General features: G+C 38.4%; 1 protein-coding gene across 1 annotated transcript in view; it reads left to right on the forward strand.

Moving 5' to 3' along the window:
* LOC128659651 (TRPM8 channel-associated factor homolog) overlaps positions 1-23,662 on the forward strand; it is a 78,582-nt gene that overhangs the window by 14,219 nt on the left and 40,701 nt on the right. Inside the window, exons 2-3 of the mRNA XM_053713223.1 lie at positions 14,140-15,089; positions 21,964-22,058. Of these exons, the coding sequence (XP_053569198.1) occupies positions 14,140-15,089; positions 21,964-22,058 (1,045 nt within the window). The remainder of the gene's footprint in view (positions 1-14,139; positions 15,090-21,963; positions 22,059-23,662) is intronic.

Consider the following 23,662-nt stretch of genomic DNA (forward strand, 5'->3'; position numbering starts at 1 on the left):
GACTATGGTCTCAAACGTTTCAATAGCTTTCCCTTTATTGTTAATAGGGTAAAACGTTGACTTGAGTTTAAGGTTAGTATGTACAAATGGGTCTTGTCCCATATTTGAGCTATAACTTTTGGGTGCCAATATCACCATTGGGGGTTTCATAAATTACCTTTTTAAAGTTAGTTTCCTTATGAATTCTTTTGTATTTATAAAGGATTGGAATTTGTCCAAGCCTCTGGTTGGAGAGACAGAAAGACCATATTTCCATTATCGCTTTTTGTATCTTTACAATCTACACTATCAATCTTAAATCTACAGGTACATCCAGGAGGATATTGAACGATATGAAAATAAACTAGGACCCATTCTGAGGACCATTGGGACCTAAACCTGAGGATCATTTCTATCAAACCACAAGTTTGTTCTCCGTTCACATATTTTTACCACATTTTTAACTTTTAATTTTTATCTTTTATTTTTTATATTGGATTTGATACATTTATATTGGATTAATTTACATTGGAGTTTCAACACTGACTTATTATTATATCGGCGTTACAGCACTGACTTGTTTTTGTTTTTTTCGCCGCACATACACTGTTTGGCCGCACTTTTTTTCACATTTTTAAGACTTTTTCCTTGCTTTTCAATTTTGACATCCACTGACTCCAACAACCATTTGATCACATTGTTATTCACTTGTGTTTCACTCACCCATACCAGCTCCACTGGTTATTTTTTATACTTCCTTTTCCCCACCCTTGGGTCCCCTTGGATCTTACACATATGGGACATCAGGTATCCAATATCCCCAGAAACTACAATCATATCTGGATATATTAGCCTGCTAACATTACCATTTGTTACCAAGTGCAAGCCTGTACACTGATTGTTGCATTTACATATTTATGTCTGATTAATCACCCAACAATCCTGACATAAGAGTTGATTTTAGATCACCTACATATCGCGCAAGCCACATCTCATTGTCAAGCCATTGTCTTACCCTCTACCAATATCATGGATCCATGATTTTATATTGCTTTATATACTTCCTTTTCCCTACCCTGGGGTCCCCTTGAATTACAAATTCGTGTTGCCAGTACATCTTGTTGCTAGAAGATGGAGCAAGATATTTTTCTGCATTATTAATGGCTGTGTATTTTGTAAAACTCCCTTTGGTCTATTTGTAGAAAGGTTTCTGGTTGTAGAGACAAGTGTTGCGGGAAATATGTTTGTAGTCTATATTAATATAGCCTTGGGTCAAGTAAGCAGTTATCCCAAGTATGAATACCCATGCAGATCATATGCCTGACAACTTCACACATTAATACTTGAAATCATCTTATATATATGTATATAAGCATTTACATATATATTTACAGGGAACACACAGTTCCCCATAGACCGCAATGTAAAGGTACTTTTCAGTGTTGTTTTTTTCTAACACCCCACATCCGCCAACATTAAGCCCAAAAAACTGCTTTGTGTAGTTATTTTTATTAAAATTGAAGATTGTTACATTTTGGGGCCAATTGGGGGATTTTTATCAAATTAACCAGAGATCTGATCTCTGGTTAATTTTATGAATGCTAATTGCGAGCTTGCAGTAGCAATAACCAGCCAGTTGTAATGGCTAGTTATTTATTGCATGTCCGTAAACGGACCACTTTGCCCATTTACGGGTGTGCAATAAATTAATTCTCCACTTGTAATCCAGCCCTAAATAAATGCTAGATAGAATGATGCATTCAGAGGAAAGATTAGTCTGAGAATAACGTGTAGATGTTTCATTAGCTGTTTAACTATTGACAAAATAAGTGTAAAATTTTAGGGGCATATTTATCAAGCTCCGAATGGAGCTTGATGCCCCGTGTTTCTGGTGAACCTGCAGGCTCGCCAGAAATAGTAGTTATGAAGCAGCGGTCACAAAGACCGCTGCTCCATAACCTGTCCGCCTGCTCTGAGCAGGCGGACAGACATCGCTGGAAATCAACCCGATCGAGTACGATCGGGTTGATTGACACCCCCCGCTGCTGGTGCAAGAGCTGCTGGTGCAATGCTGAATTTAGCGAGCGTATTGCTCACCGTATTCAGTGAGGTCTGTCGGACCTGATCCGCACTGTCGGATCAGGTCCGACAGACCTTGATAAATAGAGGCCTTAGTGTCTATAAATCAATGAAAGCTGCCATGTTGTAACTTAGGTTAAGTTCTATGGTGTGGCCAATTAGAGACAGTTATAAATAGGTCACTAGAGTGTGCAGCTAATGGCTGTGTGGAATATAACAGTGTTATGCACTTCCATTTCTAACAGGAACTGCAAAGCTCACAACTTCACAATGGAAAAGGGGACAAACTAAATAATGAAAGTTAATTGCCGAGTTTTTTTTTTATATATATGATTTTATATATATATATATATATATATATATATATATATATATATATATGTGTGTGTGTGTGTTTGTGTGTACAAAGCGCCTATACAGGCCGAGGTGGCTGTAGATGTGGAGATAAACTGGGAGGGATAGAAAAACTAGCAAATTCGTGGTCTTATGGTGATCTATGTGAAGTAAAGCTGACCGATCTAGATTGGTGGTTTTCTCTTAAAAAGTATTTTTAATATAGTCACATAATAAAATACAATGGATAACAGTGGGTTAAAAATCAACGATCGATATATGCGAGCAGTTATAAAATTGTATATAATCACAGTAGAATGAAATCACAATCAATAGTAGCAGTTATAAAATTTTATATAATCACAGTAGAATGAAATCACAATCAATAGTAGCAGTTATAAAATTTTATATAATCATGGTAGAATGAAATCACAATCAATAGCAGCAGTTATAAAATTGTATATATCGCAGTGAAATAAAATAACAAACAATCAATAATAGCAATATAATAGCAATGATAGGGGGTAAGACAATGGCTTGACAATGAGATGTGGCTTGCACGATATATAGGTGATCTAAAATCAACTCTTATGTCAGGGTTGTTGGGTGATTAATCAGACATAAATATGTAAATGCAACAATCAGTGTACAGGCTTGCACTTGGTAACAAACGGTAATGTTAGCAGGCTAATATATCCAGATATGATTGTAGTTAGTTTCTGGGGATATTGGATACCTGATGTCCCATATATGTAAGATCCAAGGGGACCCCAGGGTGGGGAAAAGGAAGTATAAAAAATAACCAGTGGAGCTAGTATGGGTGAGTGAAACACAAGTGAATAACAATGTGATCAAATGGTTGTTGGAGTCAGTGGATGTCAAAATTCAAAATTGAAAAGCAAGAAAAAAGTCTTAAAAATTTGAAAAAAATTGCGGCCAAACAGTGAATGTGCGGCGAAAGAAACAAAAACAAGTCAGTGTTGTAACGCCGATATAAAAATAAATCAGTGCTGTAACGCCGATATAAAAATAAGTCAGTGTTGTAACGCCGATATAAAAATAAGTCAGTGCTGTAACGCCGATATAAAAATAAGTCAGTGCTGTAACGCCGATATAAAAATAAGTCAGTGCTGTAACGCCGATATAAAAATAAGTCAGTGCTGTAACGCCGATATAAAAATAAGTCAGTGCTGTAACGCCGATATAAAAATAAGTCAGTGTTGAAACTCCAATATAAATGTATCAAATCAGTTGTAACTCCAATAGAAAAAATTAAAGATAAAAATTAAAAGTTAAAAATGGGGTAAAAATATGTGAACGGTGAACAAACTTGTGGTTTGATAGAAATGATCCTCATGTTAAGGTCCCAATGGTCCTCAGAATGGGCCTTAGTTGATTTTCGTATCGTTCGATATCCTCCTGGATGTACCTGTAGATTTAAGATTGATATTGTAGATTGTAGAGATACAAAAAGCGATAATGGAAATATGCTTACCAGCTCTGGTCAACGCGTTTCGGCCACAATTTGGGACTTTATCAATACTGGTTTCTCTTTGTAGCTGGCAGTTTTAAATACTGAGTATTTACTAATTAGCATAGTTTGGGCGCCTACTCTACCGGATATCTCAAAACCGGAAAAAGATGAGTGTCATATGCACCTGTGTGTATCTTCAAATTGTGTTTAATTGAAATTTCTGAAAAGATTATATCAGATCATTATGTGTACAAAGAGAGCTATATGATCCCTGATTTTCCGTAAACGCTCAATCTGCTCTTTAGGGGATTGCGTTATACGGTCTGATTGCCATATGTTTTGCCAAATCATCCATTCAAAATCGAGTGTGGGCCCTTCCCGTCATTACTCGATCACGATTGGCTGTGGTCCCTTGGCTGTTCACATCTCTCATTGGATATTAGCATTTCAGTCATTAAGTTGCTAACAGCTGATAGAGAGAGTGTGTTTGTTTACATTTTGCATGCCATGTGTTCAACGCATCAACCAATCCAAATCGAGTGTACGCTGTGTGTTATTAAACTGACTTATGTGATGGTATTCCTATAATGTGCAATTAAAATTAATGGGAAAAAATGCTAGGAAGTGCATTAAGAGGAATATACTGGCAATGTAGATCGGTCAGGTCCAGGTGCTCTATCGAGGCACGGGCTCTATAGAAATGAGCTCTATAACAACGAGCACTATAAATCTAAATGGCTGGAGGAGAAAGAATAGAAGAAAAGAGGCTGATATAACTCAGGCTAAACATTAGAATTAGCATTCAAGTCTGTCCTCAGGAACAAGAGGTTCTGAGGACTTCCTTACAGATGGGTCAGATGTGTCAGAAAGGCCTTCCTTTTAAATAAGAGAATAAATGTCAGATGACAGCTATAGGCGAACGGCCAAATATTACAAAATAAATGCCAGTACGAACATGGCGCAAAGTTTATTATGCTGCGGTTGTACCGCTGAGTGCCGATTATTATAATTGGCATCTAGTGGTGATTGTTTAAAGTACAACTAGAGGAACAGGAGGATCATTATTATCAGCCTCTTTTTAACAGCTGTTATAAATAACATCTTGTGTGTTTGTTTGAAATACAACTGGAAGGGAGAGGGATCATTATCACCAGCTGTTTGTGACAGACTAATTGTCACTTTATATCACTAGTCGTATTGATAGTCTTTGTATAAAGGGGGATCTATATAAGAGGGGATCTTATGATCCTGTTAGTTGTTATGTTAAGTCTAAAATAGAAAAGTCAATAGTAATCCAGCTCATGAATCTCTACAAATGTCTTTTTGAAATTGTCTTCAGATGTCATTTTGAGGATTAAATCATAACTTGCTTACACATATAGTCTATCTAATGACTATGGAAATGTGTAAGGCAGATTGCTATACATCATATTACAGGCCTGATTCATAAGAGGAGGGGGAACCTATCCTAGTAACCCGATTTGTGTACATCATATTACAAAGTTAGTGGGAAAGAGGCACTTGTCGTGGGTGCTTTATAGTGCATTTACCTAATAACTGGCTTCAATGGGACATGATATGTTGTTGAGTCATGTCCTTGGGATATAGTAAGTGTATATAAATGTATATAAATGAGTAGATACAGCTTGGTCTTGATGACTTCTCTAGCTGTATTCTTTCAACAGTCAATATCAGATGTTAGTCAGAGAAGGGTTGGTATGGGAGAGGTATCTAATATAGAGGTCAAGTTGTTCAAATTGAAATAAAATCCTATTATTATTTGGAATGGGAGGACTATATATTTTGAAGAGCTATGGGTTACAGATATCTTCAGTGAAAAGAGCTGTAGAAAGTCAATATTCTCTCTGGTATGTATTTGTCCAGATGATAGTCGGGTGTCTAAGGAGAACTGAAATATAGGCAACTATTTAAATAAGACTGGTTGTATATTATTTTCAGTCTGGTTGTATATTATTTTCAGCTATGGAGAACAGTGTCAAACAACTTCCAGAGGACTAGAAATAGGAAAGGAAAATAGGGTGACTCCTAGTGCAGAACAATTTAGGATAACAACCCCATAAGCTGTTCCAAACAGATGGATACTCACGATGTATGATGCACACAATAGTGCAAATGAAGCATACTGGGTATATTAAAGTGGCCCAGTGCACATATAAATAAAGGTTATTCTCTGATCAGTATTACCTGCCTGAGTAAACAGCGTGGTTAGTGCTGAGAAACGCGTAGCGTGTATTTACCGATTATACTTGTAGATTTTATAATCTGTAATTGTTTTTATATATATTTTTTTTAAAGCTATTTTTATTTCTTATCTGGAGTCTCCCTCTCATCATTTGTCATCAGAAGCACCCACTGGAGCAGAGAATAACCTTTGTTTATATGTGCACTGGGCCACTTTAATATACCCAGTATGCTTCATTTGCACTATTGTGTGCATCATACATTGTGAGTATCCATCTGTTTGGAACAGCTTATGGGGTTGTTATCCTAAATTGTTCTGCACTAGGAGTCACCCTCTTTTCCTTTCCTATTTCCAGACTGCAGAATCTGATCTTGATTCCAGGAGAAGCTGCCCTTGCAATTGGTGCACAGTAGACTGGGACACTGTTAAGTTCCCAGACCATCCGTCTAGGCATTATATTTGCCATCATACTCTGTGAGAATTATTTCATTGTATGAGAACTGTGTTTGTCTTTAGTCCATTGGCTACACTAGGAGGCGCCCTTTCTCTCTTTTTGTATTCCAGAGGACTAGTAGGATTAAACATGTGAAATGGAGTTTATTAGACAATCAGTTTCCATATACGGATGACTATATGTTTACAAGTTGAGCAAGATCTTCTTTGTTGTTGAGGCCTTTTGGATGTAAACAGTTTAATAGGAATATCCATTTAGACTCTGTTCTCAGGAGTTTCTTCTCATAATCACCACCTCTCCAATTTTTTCTGACCTTTTGTATGCCCATGAATTTTAGTTCTTTAATGTTACCTTGATGTTTAGTTGAAAAATGCTTGTATAGGACTGTGTCCATATTTAATTTTTCTATGAGCAGTATATGTTCTGGTATTATGTCTTTTAGAGATCTTAATGTCTGCCCAACATATTGTAGTCCACATGTGCATTCTATCAAGTAAATAACTCTTTTATCTTGGCATCTTATCAGGTCTTCGATATTGTGTTCTTCTTTGGTGTGATATGATTGGAATTTCCCTGTATTTTTGCCGCATTTGCAGGCTTTACAACTTGCGCATGGGAAAAAGCCCTTAATTATCTTCCTACATATATTTTCAGTTTCTAGCCTCTTGGTCCTTTGTAAACTCGGCGCCAGTCTATTTTTAAAAATTATTAGTTTTTCTATATATAAACTTCGGTTTTTGAGGAAGTGTGTCTCCTATTAGATCGTCTTCTTTTAACAGAGACCAGTTTTTAAAAAAAAAAATCTTTTCAATTATATGTCTGTTACTGCTGTATTCAGTTATATTGGAACATTCAGTAACTCTTCCATCTCTGGTTTTGTTCAATCTTTATATTTTATAAGCACTTTTCTTTCGATCCTTCTTATTTCTTCCATTTTGAGATCTATTAGATCTTCGCTATAGCCTCTTTCAATGAATTTGTTTTTGAGTTGTAAGGCTTGTTCTTCCCATATTTCAATATTTGAGAAGTTCTTACGGATCCTTAGAAGTTGTCCTTTCGGAATATTATTTTTCCACTTCTCGTGGTGACAGCTTAGATTGTGAATATAGTTATTGCTGTCTACTTTTTTGAAGTGTGTTGATGTCTCCCAAACTCCATTTCTTACTCCTATCTTTAGGTCCAGAAATATGATGTCTTTCTGACTCCATACGTGTGTGAATTTCATATTTAGGATGTTTTTATTCAAAACCTCAAAAATGTATTTAAGGTATTCAGATGTTCCTTTCCATATAACCAATATGTCGTCTATATACCCGCGGTATAGGACCAGGTCTGCGCTAGCTGGGCATGATTCCCAAAAGATCTTCTCCTATTTGCCCATATAGAGATTGGCATAGCTCGGCGCGAACCTGTTCCCCATTGCCGTACCGCAGGTTTGTTTATAGTATTTCCCCTTGTTGCAAAAGTAGTTGTGGGTTAGAATATATTTTATGCTGTCCAATATGAAATCAGCCTGTTCTTTAGGGACATCTGGGTCACTCTATAGGAAGTGGCTTATCGCTTTGCATCCTTCTTTGTGTGGAATACTGGTATATAATGCTGTTACGTCAAAGGTTGACAGTAGATTACCTTCTTCCCAAGGAGCAGAATGCAATGTATCTAAGACTTATGTAGAGTCTTTTAAAAATCAAGGGAGTTGTCGCACATAATTTTGTAAATTCTTGTCAACATATTCCAAAAGGTTACTAGTAAGTGATCCAATCCCGGAAATAATTGGTCTACTGGGAGGGTTATCGAGAGATTTATGTATCTTTGGTAAATGATACAGTACTGGGGTAATTGGATGTTTCAGATCCATCTGAACTCTTTTTCATTTAATATTCCCAGTGTTTTGGCCTTCTCTAGGAGATCCTTTAGTTCTTTCTGGAATTCTCCCACAGGATTATTGCGAAGTTTCTGATATGTCATTGGATTGCTTAGTAGACGTTCATTTTCTTTAATATAATCCTCTCTGTTTAGGATTACGAACCCCCTACCTTATCGGCTGGTCTGATGGTTAACTGGTTGTTGGTCTCCAATCTTTTAATAGTCTCCATCAGTGTCTTTGACAGATTCTTTTCAAATTCTTCAGTCTTTTTTGGTTGATCTTTCTTATCTCGTTACAGACTATGATCTTGAACGTTTCCATAGCTTTCCCTTTAGTGGTAATAGGGTAAATCTTAAATCTACAGGTACATCCAGGAGGATATCGAACGATATGAAAATAAACTAGGACCTATTCTGAGGACCATTGGGACCTAAACCTGAGGATCATTTCTATCAAGCCACAAGTTTGTTCACCGTTCACATATTTTTACCCCATTTTTAACTTTTAATTTTTATCTTTAATTTTTTCTATTGGAGTTACAACTGATTTGATACATTTATATTGGATTAATTTACATTGGAGTTTCAACACTGACTTATTTTTATATCGGCGTTACAACACTGACTTGTTTTTGTTTCTTTCGCCACACATACACTGTTTGGCCGCACTTTTTTCAAATTTTTAAGACTTTTTCCTTGCTTTTCAATTTTGAATTTTGACATCCACTGACTCCAACAACCATTTGATCACATTGTTATTCACTTGTGTTTCACTCACCCATTTCAGCTGCACTGGTTATTTTTTATACTTCCTTTTCCCCACCCTGGGGTCCCCTTGGATCTTATACAGGGAGTGCAGAATTATTAGGCAAATGAGTATTTTGACCACATCATCCTCTTTATGCATGTTGCCTTACTCCAAGCTGTATAGGCTCGAAAGCCTACTACCAATTAAGCATATTAGGTGATGTGCATCTCTGTAATGAGAAGGGGTGTGGTCTAATGACATCAACACCCTATATCAGGTGTGCATAATTATTAGGCAACTTCCTTTCCTTTGGCAAAATGGGTCAAAAGAAGGACTTGACAGGCTCAGAAAAGTAAAAAATAGTGAGATATCTTGCAGAGGGATGCAGCACTCTTAAAATTGCAAAGCTTCTGAAGCGTGATCATCGAACAATCAAGCGTTTCATTCAAAATAGTCAACAGGGTCGCAAGAAGCGTGTGGAAAAACCAAGGCGCAAATTAACTGCCCATTAACTGAGAAAAGTCAAGCATGCAGCTGCCAAGATGCCACTTGCCACCAGTTTGGCCATATTTCAGAGCTGCAACATCACTGGAGTGCCCAAAAGCACAAGGTGTGCAATACTCAGAGACATGGCCAAGGTAAGAAAGGCTGAAAGACGACCACCACTGAACAAGACACACAAGCTGAAACGTCAAGACTGGGCCAAGAAATATCTCAAGACTGATTTTTCTAAGGTTTTATGGACTGATGAAATGAGAGTGAGTCTTGATGGGCCAGATGGATGGGCCCGTGACTGGATTGGTAAAGGGCAGAGAGCTCCAGTCCGACTCAGACGCCAGCAAGGTGGAGGTGGAGTACTGGTTTGGGCGGGTATCATCAAAGATGAGCTTGTGGGGCCTTTTCGGGTTGAGGATGGAGTCAAGCTCAACTCCCAGTCCTACTGCCAGTTTCTGGAAGACACCTTCTTCAAGCAGTGGTACAGGAAGAAGTCTGCATCCTTCAAGAAAAACATGATTTTCATGCAGGACAATGCTCCATCACACGCGTCCAAGTACTCCACAGCGTGGCTGGCAAGAAAGGGTATAAAAGAAGAAAATCTAATGACATGGCCTCCTTGTTCACCTGATCTGAACCCCATTGAGTACCTGTGGTCCATCATCAGATGTGAGATTTACAAGGAGGGAAAACAGTACACCTCTCTGAACAGTGTCTGGGAGGCTGTGGTTGCTGCTGCTGCACGCAATGTTGATGGTGAACAGATCAAAACACTGACAGAATCCATGGATGGCAGGCTTTTGAGTGTCCTTGCAAAGAAAGGTGGCTATATTGGTCACTGATTTGTTTTTGTTTTGTTTTTGAATGTCAGAAATGTATATTTGTGAATGTTGAGATGTTATATTGGTTTCACTGGTAAAAATAAATAATTGAAATGGGTATATATTTGTTTTTTGTTAAGTTGCCTAATAATTATGCACAGTAATAGTCACCTGCACACACAGATATCCCCCTAAAATAGCTATAACTAAAAACAAACTAAAAACTACTTCCAAAACTATTCAGCTTTGATATTAATGAGTTTTTTGGGTTCATTGAGAACATGGTTGTTCAATAATAAAATTAATCCTCAAAAATACAACTTGCCTAATAATTCTGCACTCCCTGTATATATGGGATATCAGGCATCCAATATCCCCAGAAACTAACTACAATCATATCTGGATATATTAGCCTGCTAACATTACCGTTTGTTATCAAGTGCAAGCCTGTACACTGATTGTTGCATTTACATATTTATGTCTGATTAATCACCCAACAACCCTGACATAAGAGTTGATTTTAGATCACCTATATATCACGCAAGCCACATCTCATTGTCAAGCCATTGTCTTACCCCCTATCAATATCATGGATCCATGATTTTATATTGCTATTATTGATTGTGATTTTATTCTACTGTGATAATATACAATTTTATAACTGCTACTATTGATTGTGATTTAATTCTACTGTGATTATATACAATTTTATAACTGCTCACATATATCTGATCGTCGAATTATTATTATTATGTGACTGTATTAAAAATACTTTTTAAGAGAAAACCACCAATCTAGATCAGTCAGCTTTCCTTCACATAGATCACCATAAGACCACGAATTTGCTAGTTTCTCTATCCCTCCCAATTTATCTCCACATCTACAGTCACCTCAGCCTATATAGGCGCTTTGTACACATCTAATCATTCTGACTTCTCCTTTGGCCAGCTAGGAGGCCTTTTGTTGGAAGCTAGAGGTACTAGTCCTTGGCGCTTAGTCTCTTTTTTTCCATTTTTTTTATATATATATGATTTATCAATTTATATTAGCATCATAAAGTGTTTAATGTCCCTTTTAAAGGGGTATAAAACTGTCTGGTTCATTGTTGTAATAAAAAAGCACTAAGTGGTGCCTTATAGCAATATGTATTATTAACACAATCTGTTTTGTTATAAGCTTACTTCCATTTTTTTTAATTTTTTTTACTAAAGCAGCACAGTTTCATATTTCTTTAAAGGTATACAAACAGACTCTCTTTACTAAAAAATATGTCAAATCAATGTAAACATAAAAACCAGATTGTGTTAATCATACATATAGGAATTATTTTTTACTAAGTATAGGCTACCGCTTAGTACTTTATTACAACCATGAGCCAGACAGTTTTATATCATTTTAATCACATTGAAGAAGAAGACTTCTTTTTGGTTTAAAGAGAGCTGGGCCTTATTTGGTCTGTCAGATCACTCTGGGTTTGCCATTCCCAAACCATAACATCCTGTGGTTTAAGTAATTACAGGATTTGTCTGCTCACTTTCAAGAAACATAATGTGCATCTGGCATTCATTTGTATAAATGGATGAGGAATATGGCAGTGGGTAGTGGCATTTGGATCTTTTCAGGGCCGTATTTATTGGTGTAGTTGTGCAACGTACAAAGATCTGGATTTGTGCTATTAAACAAATAAGTCCAGCTTCAAAAAGATGACGAATGCTGCAACTCACAGCAATATTTTGCATCCATTTATACAAACGCTGAATGCATATGTCTATGGCTAAATGTACGTGTGTCGATCTGATCGAGCATAAAACCTATGTTATCCATATACTGTACAGCTATGATGGTTGGTTCCCCTGGTTCCTAAAAATCTCCTTTACATGAGATAGTGTAACTCCGGAAATCTTCTGTGCATTTTCACATTTTTCCAGAAATAAAGTAGATACAAATTTTGGTTAATATTATAATGTTAATAGTACCCCACTTACTAGGTTAAAGGGGCTCTAAACACTAAGGTCTAGATTACGAGTGGAGCGCTATCATTAGCTTGAGGAGCATAAACCTGATCGTGAGATCGCATTGTTCTTTACGCTCAAATCCATATTATAAGTGGCGTGTTGTTAAAACTACTGTAAATTAGTTTTCGCAAAATTGCGGTCATTTACTCTCCTCAAATTTTCTATGAGTAGCGTTGAGTGGTAATATGCGCTTGTATTAAAAAGTAAATGTGATCGAGCAATCGCTTTTACCACTCAAACGTTTGTCCAGAGGAAAAAGTTGCACTAAACAACACTTTCAACCACTAAAACGGCAGCACCCCACATCGCAAAGTCCCCACTACACTATAAACCCCTAAAAAAAAAAAAAAAAAAAAAAAAAAAAAAGTTATGCCTATTGTAAAACCTCCAAAAAAACACCCCAAAATAAAAGAAACTATTTGATCACTAAACTGCAAATAGCCCTTAAAAGGGCCTTTTGTAGGGTATTACCCTAATGTTAACCAGCTCTTTTTCTTAAAACAAAACTACCAACTTCTAACATTAACCCTCCGCCAAAAAAAACTATTTTAAAAAAACCTACTCAAAAAAGTGCCCTTAAAAGGGCATTTAACTGTTTTGCTGCCTAGAGGGGAAAACATCCCTAATTTTTAAAATAAAAAAAAACCCACCCCAAAAAAAAACAAACAAAAAACGAATACTAAACCCCAATATGGCACTCGCCAAAGATGATGGCGGAGCTCCATCTTCATCCCGGTGGTGGTCCTTCTTCTTATTTTCATCCATCTTCAGATCTTCAACACAGAGGTCCTCTTCATGCGGTCACCAGCCGCTCACTTATTTTTGAATGCGTGGTACCCTTTTATATACAGTAGGGCTACCCTCACATTCCCATAGGCTAATTTGCATGTTTAAATACAAATCAGCCAATAGAGTGAAAGCTTTTTAGGGCACTTTTTAAAGTAGGTTTTTTTAAGAAAGTGTTTTTTTTTGGGGGGGGGGGTTTAATTTTAGAATTTGGCAGTTTATTTCTAAGAAAAAGAGCTGGCTCACTTTAGGGCAATGCCCTACAAAAGGTGCTGGGGTCAGCAGCCCTGGGCCCCCAGATGTTTTGGAACTGCCTTTCCCATGATGAGACACTCTTTAGGCTGTCTGAGCACCATGGAAAATGTATTTCCAAAACATCTGGTCCAAAGTTGTTGACCCCTGGTGTAGTTGGTTACTTTGCGATGTTGGGGGCTGGCAGTTTAGGGGTTGATAGTGTATTGGATTACTTTGTGATGTGAGGGGGTGGCAGTTTAGGGGTTAATAGTGTAGTGGGGTCTTTTGCGGTGGGCTATGTGGCAGTTTAGGGTATATTAGAGTAGAGGTCTTATGGCAATTCGAGTTTGCGCGCGATAGTTTAAGTTTACTTTTAGTGCCAGTGGCACTCTAGCAAAAGCACTAATTTCTGCTCCACTCTTAATCTAGCCCTAAATACATTTATAAGCACAGTATTGAGGTTATTAAGGCCTCTTTCCAGTCATGTGTGCCGCCATGTTGAAATCTATCTTTCACTACATTCCAGTACTGAGCTATTTGCATATGTGCAGCAATTCTTCAGCTATCTGCAGTGTAACCTAGGTTCCATATGAGGGTGGTGCAAGAAATCTATCATTTAATGTCCCATTAATGGCTTTCCTATATCCCACAGAACTGACTTCTCCTCTGATCTGAAGCATCTTCTGCAAGGTGTGTCTCATCTGAACATTAGTGGAGAAGCTTTACCCTCAGAACTACTTCTGCATGGGGCTTTGACATTTCCTATTGGTCTGAGTGGTACGAATCAATGTTTTCTGGCTGGTGCATATTATGGTAAAGGTCGAGTAGTTGTAGGAACACATGAAAGTCAACTGTCATCACCACAACTCCAGCAATTTATTCTGAATGCCATATCATGGTTGGACAAGGGGAGGAAGGGACAGATTGGTGTTAACAAGAGTGTTCAAAATCTCTACAAACTATTGCAGCAAGAAAATGTCCCCAGCAAGGTGACAAATCTGGTTGCTGATATCAGTGTGTACTGCTGTGACTCATATAGTAACCATGAGGCAGAAGCCATCCAGAAGTTTGTAGCAGAAGGAGGTGGTCTCTTTATTGCAGGTCATGCATGGTATTGGTCCTATCAGAATTCAAGTCGTGAGGTGCTTTCTGATTACCCAGGCAACAAGATCCTGAATAAATTAGGAATCAGTATTCTGACAAGCACTGTTAAACAAGACAATTATAAGGCCTTAAATCCTGATGAAGCCTCAAAATGTTATATTTTCCGTAAAGCTCTTAGTCAGTTGCTTATTGACTTAAAAAGTGGAGCAGATTTTAAACCCCCACTGAGCTACTGGCTTCCCAGATTTAGACAGGATGTCTCAAGATTCATGAGGCTTCCAGGTGGCCCTCTGATTTCTGCTATACAGCAAAAGTTGATTCATAGGATGCAGAATTGTGAGATGCCAAATATCAGCAAACAGTGTCCCGTGGAAAGTGGATCCAAAGAAGCATTGATGGTGTGTTTGGCTTATGAGGTCAGTTGTTTGAGCGTGGATTCTCAAGAACTCGATGAAAATTATTCTTCAGTAACCGTGCAAATTGATGGTACAAACCCAGGTATTGTATTTTTTTTTGTACTTTTAAATATATAGTGTACTTTTTAAAACATACTTTAAAACCTGGTACAATAAAAGTTATCGTCAGGAGAAAGTGATAGTCGAATGCTTAAAAGATCTGGGTCGTGGACCAGTCAGATTAAATAGAAATCTACAACTTTGGTTAACAATGATATATTGAGGTGAAAAGGTAGGAACAAAATAAGAGAGTAGAGAGAGTGTGTTGTTTGAGGAGTGTAGGTTTGTGGACCTGAATTTGTTGCAGCAATGATGGCCATAGCCAAACTCAGCAAGATACAGAAAAAAGGTGTAGGATTTCTACAGCTTATTAGTATAAAGTGTGATGGGCTATCCTAGATTAAAAACTAAGAGGAAGAGGCAGAGTAATTTAAAGTCAGATATGGGAAAGGAATTATTGGTAAAAAAGTAGGTGTCAAACATTTTGTGTATTCTAAAAGCTTGAATTAACAGATATCACAAAGCACGTGTGGCTGGTAATAAGAAAGGTGAGAAGAATGACAGGAAACATGGAGTGATAGGAGGTTATGGGGTGCTGAGAAAACAAGAAGATTGATGATGGAGAAGAAACTGACTATTGATTATTCAGGCTCATGCTTCTATCTTTATAGAATGAGTGGGATAGAGACCAGATACTGGAAGTTTGTGCTACTTTGTATAACAGTTAACAAAAAGCAGACAAGTCAGTGTTGATAATAGTGGTAGATCTATTGACCGATGATGAGTAGGAGATTAGTAGCGCACGGTGTTAGCTGTGTAGGACGTTAGTAGCGCACGGTGTTAGCTGTGTAGGACGTTAGTAGCGCACGGTGTTAGCTGTGTAGGACGTTAGTAGCGCACAGTGTTAGCTGTGTAGGACATTAGTAGTGCACAGTGTTAGTTGTGTAGGACATTAGTAGTGCACAGTGTTAGTTGTGTAGGACATTAGTAGTGCACAGTGTTAGTTCTGTAGGACATTAGTAGTGCACAGTGTTAGTTCTGTAGGACATTAGTAGTGCACAGTGTTAGTTGTGTAGGACATTAGTAGTGCACGGTGTTAGCTGTGTAGGACATTAGTAGTGCACTGTGTTAGCTGTGTAGGACATTTGTAGTGCACAGTGTTAGTTGTGTAGGACATTAGTAGTGCACAGTGTTAGTTGTGTAGGACATTAGTAGTGCACAATGTTAGTTGTGTAGGACATTAGTAGTGCACAATGTTAGTTGTGTAGGACATTAGTAGTGCACTGTGTTAGCTGTGAAGGACATTAGTAGTGCACAGTATTAGCTGTGTAAGACATTAGTAGTGCACTGTGTGAGCTGTGTAGGACATTAGTAGTGCACAGTGTTAGCTGTGTAGGACATTAGTAGTGCACAGTGTTAGTTGTGTAGGACATTAGTAGTGCACAGTGTTAGTTGTGTAGGACATTAGTAGTGCACAGTGTTAGTTGTGTAGGACATTAGTAGTGCACAATGTTAGTTGTGTAGGACATTAGTAGTGCACAATGTTAGTTGTGTAGGACATTAGTAGTGCACTGTGTTAGCTGTGAAGGACATTAGTAGTGCACAGTATTAGCTGTGTAAGACATTAGTAGTGCACTGTGTGAGCTGTGTAGGACATTAGTAGTGCACAGTGTTAGCTGTGTAGGACATTAGTAGTGCACAGTGTTAGCTTTGTAGGACATTAGTAGTGCACGGTGTTAGCTGTGTAGGACATTAGTAGTGCACTGTGTTAGCTGTGTAGGACATTAGTAGTGCACTGTGTTAGCTGTGAAGGACATTAGTAGTGCACAGTATTAGCTGTGTAAGACATTAGTAGTGCACTGTGTGAGCTGTGTAGGACATTAGTAGTGCACAGTGTTAGCTGTGTAGGACATTAGTAGTGCACAGTGTTAGCTTTGTAGGACATTAGTAGTGCACGGTGTTAGCTGTGTAGGACATTAGTAGTGCACTGTGTTAGCTGTGTAGGACATTAGTAGTGCACAGTATTAGCTGTGTAGGACATTAGAAGTGCACGGTGTTAGCTGTGTAGGACATTTGTAGTGCACTGTGTTAGCTGTGTAGGACATTAGTAGTGCACAGTATTAGCTGTGTAGGACATTAGTAGTGCACAGTATTAGCTGTGTAGGACATTAGAAGTGCACGGTGTTAGCTGTGTAGGACATTTGTAGTGCAGGGTGTTAGCTGTGTAGGACATTAGTAGTGCAGGGTGTTAGCTGTGTAGGACATTAGTAGTGCACGGTGTTAGCTGTGTAGGACATTAGTAGTGCAGGGTGTTAGCTGTGTAGGACATTAGTAGTGCAGGGTGTTAGCTAACACCGTGCACTTCTAATGTTCTACACAACTAACACTGTGCACTTCTAATGTCCTACACAGCTAACACTGTGCACTACTAATGTCCTACACAGCTATCACAGTGCACTACTAATGTCCTACACAGCTATGTAGGACATTAGTAGTGCAGAGTGTTAGTTGTGTAGGACATTAGTAGTGCACAGTGTTAGTTGTGTAGGACATTAGTAGTGCACAATGTTAGTAGTGCACTGTGTTAGCTGTGTAGCACATTAGTAGTGCACAGTGTTAGCTGTGTAGGACATTAGTAGAGCACAGTGTTAGCTGTGTAGGACATTAGTAGAGCACAGTGTTAGCTGTGTAGGACATTAGTAGAGCACAGTGTTAGCTGTGTAGGACATTAGTAGTGCACAGTGTTAGCTGTGTAAGACATTAGTAGTGCACAGTGTTAGTTGTGTAGGACATTAGTAGTGCACAGTGTTAGTTGTGTAGGACATTATTAGTGCACAGTGTTAGTTGTGTAGTAGATTAGTAGTGCACAGTGTTAGCTGTGTAGGACATTAGTAGCGCACGGTGTTAGCTGTGTAGGACATTAGTAGCGCACGGTGTTAGCTGTGTAGGACATTAGTAGCGCACGGTGTTAGCTGTGTAGGACATTAGCAGTGCACATTGTTAGCTGTGTAGGACATTAGTAGTGCACAGTGTTAGTTGTGTAGGAGATTAGTACTGCACGGTGTTAGTTGCGTAGGAGATTAGTACTGCACGGTGTTAGCTGTGTAGGACATTAGTAGTGCATGGTGTTAGCTGTGTAGGACATTAGTAGTACACGTTAGCTAAGTAGGACATTATTAGTGCACGGTGTTAGCTGTGTAGGACATTAGTAGTGCACAGTGTTAGTTGTGTAGGACATTAGTAGCGCACGGTGTTAGCTGTGTAGGACATTAGTAGCGCACGGTGTTAGCTGTGTAGGACATTAGTAGCGCACGGTGTTAGCTGTGTAGGACATTAGTAATGCACACTGTTAGCTGTGTAGGAGATTAGTAGCGTACGGTGTTAGTTGTGTAGATTAGTAGTGCTCGGTGTTAGCTGTGTAGGACATTAGTAGTGCACACTGTTAGCTGTGTAGGAGATTATTAGTGCACAGTATTAGCTGTGTAGGACATTAGTAGTGCACACTGTTAGCTGTGTAGGACATTAGTAGCGCACGGTGTTAGCTGTGTAGGACATTAGTAGCGCACGGTGTTAGCTGTGTAGGACATTAGTAGCGCACGGTGTTAGCTGTGTAGGACATTAGTAGCGCACGGTGTTAGCTGTGTAGGACATTAGTAGTGAATTGTGTTAGTTGTGTAGGACATTAGTAGTGCACGGTGTTAGTTGTGTGTATGTATATATGTGCATATATATTTGTATGTGTGTGTATATATCTTTGTGTGTATATTTATGTATTTATGCGTTTGTATGTATATTCGTATGTGTGTATATATATGTGTGTTTATATATGTATATATATACAGTGTATTCTATACATATATACTATGTATGTATGTGCATGTATATTTATATGTGTGTATGTATATATTTGTATGTGTGCATGTGTCATGGATCTCCAACCAGGGCAGAAACAAGGTAATGTGCAGGATTTCCAGGAGGTGTTTTTGCAGAGTTCCCCAATGTGGTAGATGCAGAAACAGAGGCAGTGACATGGGTAGTGGATGTAGTTGAAGTTGTACTGCCAATGACCATCTGTTTCAAATCAGGTACCATTTCTTGAAGTGTGTTAGAAATGGTTGTTTGTAGAATAGATGTATTATCCATAGCTGGGTCATCTCCAGGGGTATCATTAAGTTTGCTAGTGGAAGAATAATTTGTTCCCTTAACATCAGAGTCCATTTTAAACTTGGCTATATCTCGACTTGATCCTCTAGGGGGTCTTACTGGACACCCTGTGATGCGGTGACCAGTTCCCCCACAATAGAAACAGAGGTTAAGCTGTCTTCGCCGAGTCTTCTCCTCTTCTGTTAAGGGTTCTTTAAAACCTTTCCTTGTTTGGGAGGTAACTTTAGACAAGGTTTCGGTTGGGAGAGATAACATTTCCACCAGCTCCATAAAGTTAATGAGTATGTCCTTAATAAACTTTAACACTGATTCCAATACAGCAATAATCCCAGAGGGCTCTCTTTTAAGGTCTTCACATTCTGTCATGTTCTGTCTCAGGATATCATGTGAGAGCCTCATTGTCTGGAACAGTTGCTTTAAAGGAAGATTAGTAGAAGCCATACTGATTGAAAATGAAAATAAATTTATTTAAACAACAAAATACTTTGTTTAAGCAAATACTTGCAGAATATTTAAAAATGCTACTCAGGTATGTTAAGACCACATACAGCAGGAGTGAAAATAAACAAACAAAGTAAGCAGAGATGCAGATTCAAAAAGGAAAGTCTTTCTCCTGGTAATAACTGAAATGTAAGATTTGCACAAGGCAGAAAACAACTTGTAAACAGGTAACAGGTTTAAAGGTAAAGTCTTTCTCCTGGTAATACCTTGTAAACAGGTGCAAAGGAAATCTTTCTCCAAAGAAGTACAGGAAACAGGTTCTGACTTGACAAAACAGATCCAATGTGAAGACAAAAATGCAGACTAAAAGCCATCCTTAAATAGGGAGGTTTTGCACAGGGTTGGTTCTGATTAATTCCAGAATTGAGAACACCTGTGTGTTGCACAGGTGTAATAACAAGTAAGGCAAATAGTTATTTATCAGATCTTTTAAGATCCATGCTACTGCTAGAACTGGCTGTGGCTCAACATGTAAGCAAACAGAAATAGCAACCACAGAGCCCTTCTTAGCAGAATGCCTCCCAGAACTTTTCTTTTTCTTTTTAGTCTGGAGGCTTGGTTCATGACAGCATGTATATAGGTGTGTATATGTTATTATGTGTATATTTGTATGTATGAATTCTTTCACCACCCTGCCATTTTCAGAATCCACCTGGATGCAGCGTAGGCAAACCAAGCCTTAAAAAAAAAATCACGTAACTGCCTGCAAGAAATAAAAAAAAAAACTAACCGCCCGCACGAAGTATTAAAAAAAATAACCTCTATCACAAAGTATTAAGAAAAAAAAAATAACCGCCAGTACTAAGTATAGACAAAAAAAGCTAACCCCTAAACTACCATAACAGAAACTACCTAACTCTTACAACAGCAAACTCCCACAACCCCAACTAAATAAATTACAATATTAACCCCAAAACTGTCAAACCCTAAAACGCTGACTAATTATACTATTAACCCCTAAACCGACAAACCCCCACATCGCAATAAACCTAATTAACCTATTAATCCCTAAACCGCCAACCCCCACATCGCAATAAACCTAATTAACCTATTAACTCCTAAACCCCCATCCCCCTACAACGCAAATATCTAATTACTAAGTCCCCTAGCCTAACACCCCCTAAATTAAGCCCAATTACTACTAAATTACACTGAAAATAAAAAATCCTAACATTAAATTACAAAAAATTTATCTAACATTACAAAAAATAAAAAAGTCTAACATTACATAAAATAATAAACAAAATTATCAAAAATTTAGCCCCCCAAAATAAAAACACCCCCTAATCTAAACTACCTATAGCCCTTGTAGGATATTGCCCTAAGTTAAACAGCTCTTTTACGTTTAAAAAAATACTTAGTCCCCCCTAAAAAGTAAAAACCTATCAAACCCCCCCCCCAAAAAAAACCTAACACAAAAAAAAAAAAAAAACTACCCATTGCCCCTAAAGGCAAATTTTTATGCGGAAAAGGGCATTCAGCTGGTTTACAGCCCAATAAAATCCCTAATCTTAAAAATAATTTTTTTTTAAAAATCCTAAAACTTAGCCCCAAATAGGTACTCACCGTTACTGAAGTCCGGCGGAAAAGGTCTTCTTCCAGGCGGCTCCATCATCTTCTATCTTCATCCGGAACGAAGGCGGCACGGAGCGGAGGTGCGGAGCTGGCTTTCCTGATGCACGGATCCTTAGCAGCAGTGTTTATGTGTGTATATATTGTATGTGTGAATGTATATAGGTGCTGGTTTATATTTGTATGTATGTGTGTATATATATATATATATACTATATATATGTGTGTGTGCATAGGTGTGCGTGTGTATGTTTATGTGTGTATATTTTTATGTGTGAATGTATGTGTGTACACTTTAGTACACCTTCAGGTTACCACTCGAGTGAAATCCAGAACAGTGTTTTGTAAAGCGTCCCATAGAAGTCTATGAGGAGAGGGATTTAGCAAGGCTGCGCTATTAAGCGCTAAATGTTTACTTTCAGCTTGTTATATGAGCGCAAGAATAAGAACGCTATTGATTTAACTTGAGCGGTGTTTTGATAACCATATAGCCGTTAATATCAAGAAACTAGGTTAAACTGTATTTCGGTGGGGGCACTTTAGTATCAGTCCTATTGCAGAGATTGTAGAGTAGATTTATAGATTGAGAAAAGTTACAGCCAAGTAACCGCAAATGAGTCAGACTCACGTATTCCCTGATTAGCAGCATCTGTCTATAATATACTGACCCCCTCCCACAGGTCATGATGCCTGGAGAAGCACAGGACTTTATCTTCCACCCAGAAGAACAGCGACTCTTCTGTTCCCAGCCACAGTTATGGGGAAAGGCCTTGAGGTAACTGACAGAACAAAACATCTGCTTTATAATTTTATCCTCAGGTTTTGTTTATAGAATCAAACAGGGTAACTGAATAAAAATAAATGAAAAAGATGGTGAAATAAGATAACTTTGGAGATTAGTTATTTGGAAACAGACAACACCTCTTGATAAAGGAGCATCATTGTTATCTTCAAAAAATAATTGCTAATTTGAAGTTGCACACAACCTACCACCCTAATTACCCTGAATAACATCTTCTCCATACCACAAATAACAAATAGTGTTGTCCTGAACCCCCTCCATGTTAACCCTAATCACTACACTCACCAAAGAGCAAATAACCTAAACACACAGGTCCTGAAAACCCTCAACTATGTTAAGCAGAATTATACTCTCCAAATGTAAATGACTGACCCCCCCCCCATTGCTTTTTTCTTGCTGGTAGACCCCTATCCCAAACCCAAAAAACAAACAAAATTATTATTATTATTATCATCAGGTATTTGTAGAGTGCCAACAGGTTCAGCAGAGCTGGAAAACAACAACTATATGATACCCCACCCATACCTTCCATTGGTAAACCTTCTTTACATGATCCAATTCTCCATCACCACCCACTTACATCTACCAGCAACAGGTCATTTTCATCTTAGACCTTGCAGCTTATTGTGCTTCTAAGGTGTTATGGTTGCCTCCAGGCTGGCTGGAGGTTGGACCGTAGAAAAGGATGCTCCTAGCGCTCACCAAAGGAGCAGCAGCACTGTAGTCACCATAACTGCTGCGTAGCCACCATAAGTAATGCAGACTCTATTAACCACCGCTGCCGGGCTGGTATCTCGCCGTCTGCTCTGCGCCCTGGACCTACGACCAGGCTCCAGTAGGTGAACCTCTTCCTTCTGTAGCATTCCCTGTAGCTAAGGGAGTATGAAAAACATAGCAATCCCTGTAGTGATATAGCTGTCCCCTACAAACATGAGTCAAAGCTGCACGTTAGAGGGTCAAAATAGGTCTGATGTGCTGGAACACACAGCCTGGTTTTTATTGAGGTTACATGCAAAAAAGAAACTCTCAGGGGGAGGCATAAAATCCCCAATCACGCATTTGATGCATTTAGATAGAGAGGCAACGCCCTTTGACAGGCCACAACATTACTTCAGCAGATAACATTACACACAATAAAACAATGCAGTCCACCTTATCACTAGCAGTCTGATTAGACAATGGGAATGTTTTATCACTAAACTTAATTAGAGCTGATCCCAGCAAACTTGCATTTAGAAAGCTTCTTGAAGCTCAACAAAATTAACTCTTAATGGCACACAATGAAAACCAATGCCTCTGTAACAGTGCTCCCCCTCTGTGGAACACTCTGCCTGTGTGGCACCTGGCTCAGCAAGTCCCATTCACTGAACCAAGTGGGAGAAAGCCAGGGACAAGCTATTTTACAGGTTTGGGGACATAGTCTTAAAGGGGCATTGTTCACCAAAGTCACAATATGTCCCCAGATGGTTCTTAAAGGGCCATACACACCCAATAAAAGTTAATATGTTCTCAGGGGCACAATCTTCCAGGGGCCATAGTCATGAGGAAGGAGGCTGGCAAATAGGCTTCTCCATGAT

Source organism: Bombina bombina, chromosome 5 (assembly GCF_027579735.1).
Source record: "Bombina bombina isolate aBomBom1 chromosome 5, aBomBom1.pri, whole genome shotgun sequence".
Taxonomy (NCBI): Eukaryota; Metazoa; Chordata; class Amphibia; order Anura; family Bombinatoridae; genus Bombina; species Bombina bombina.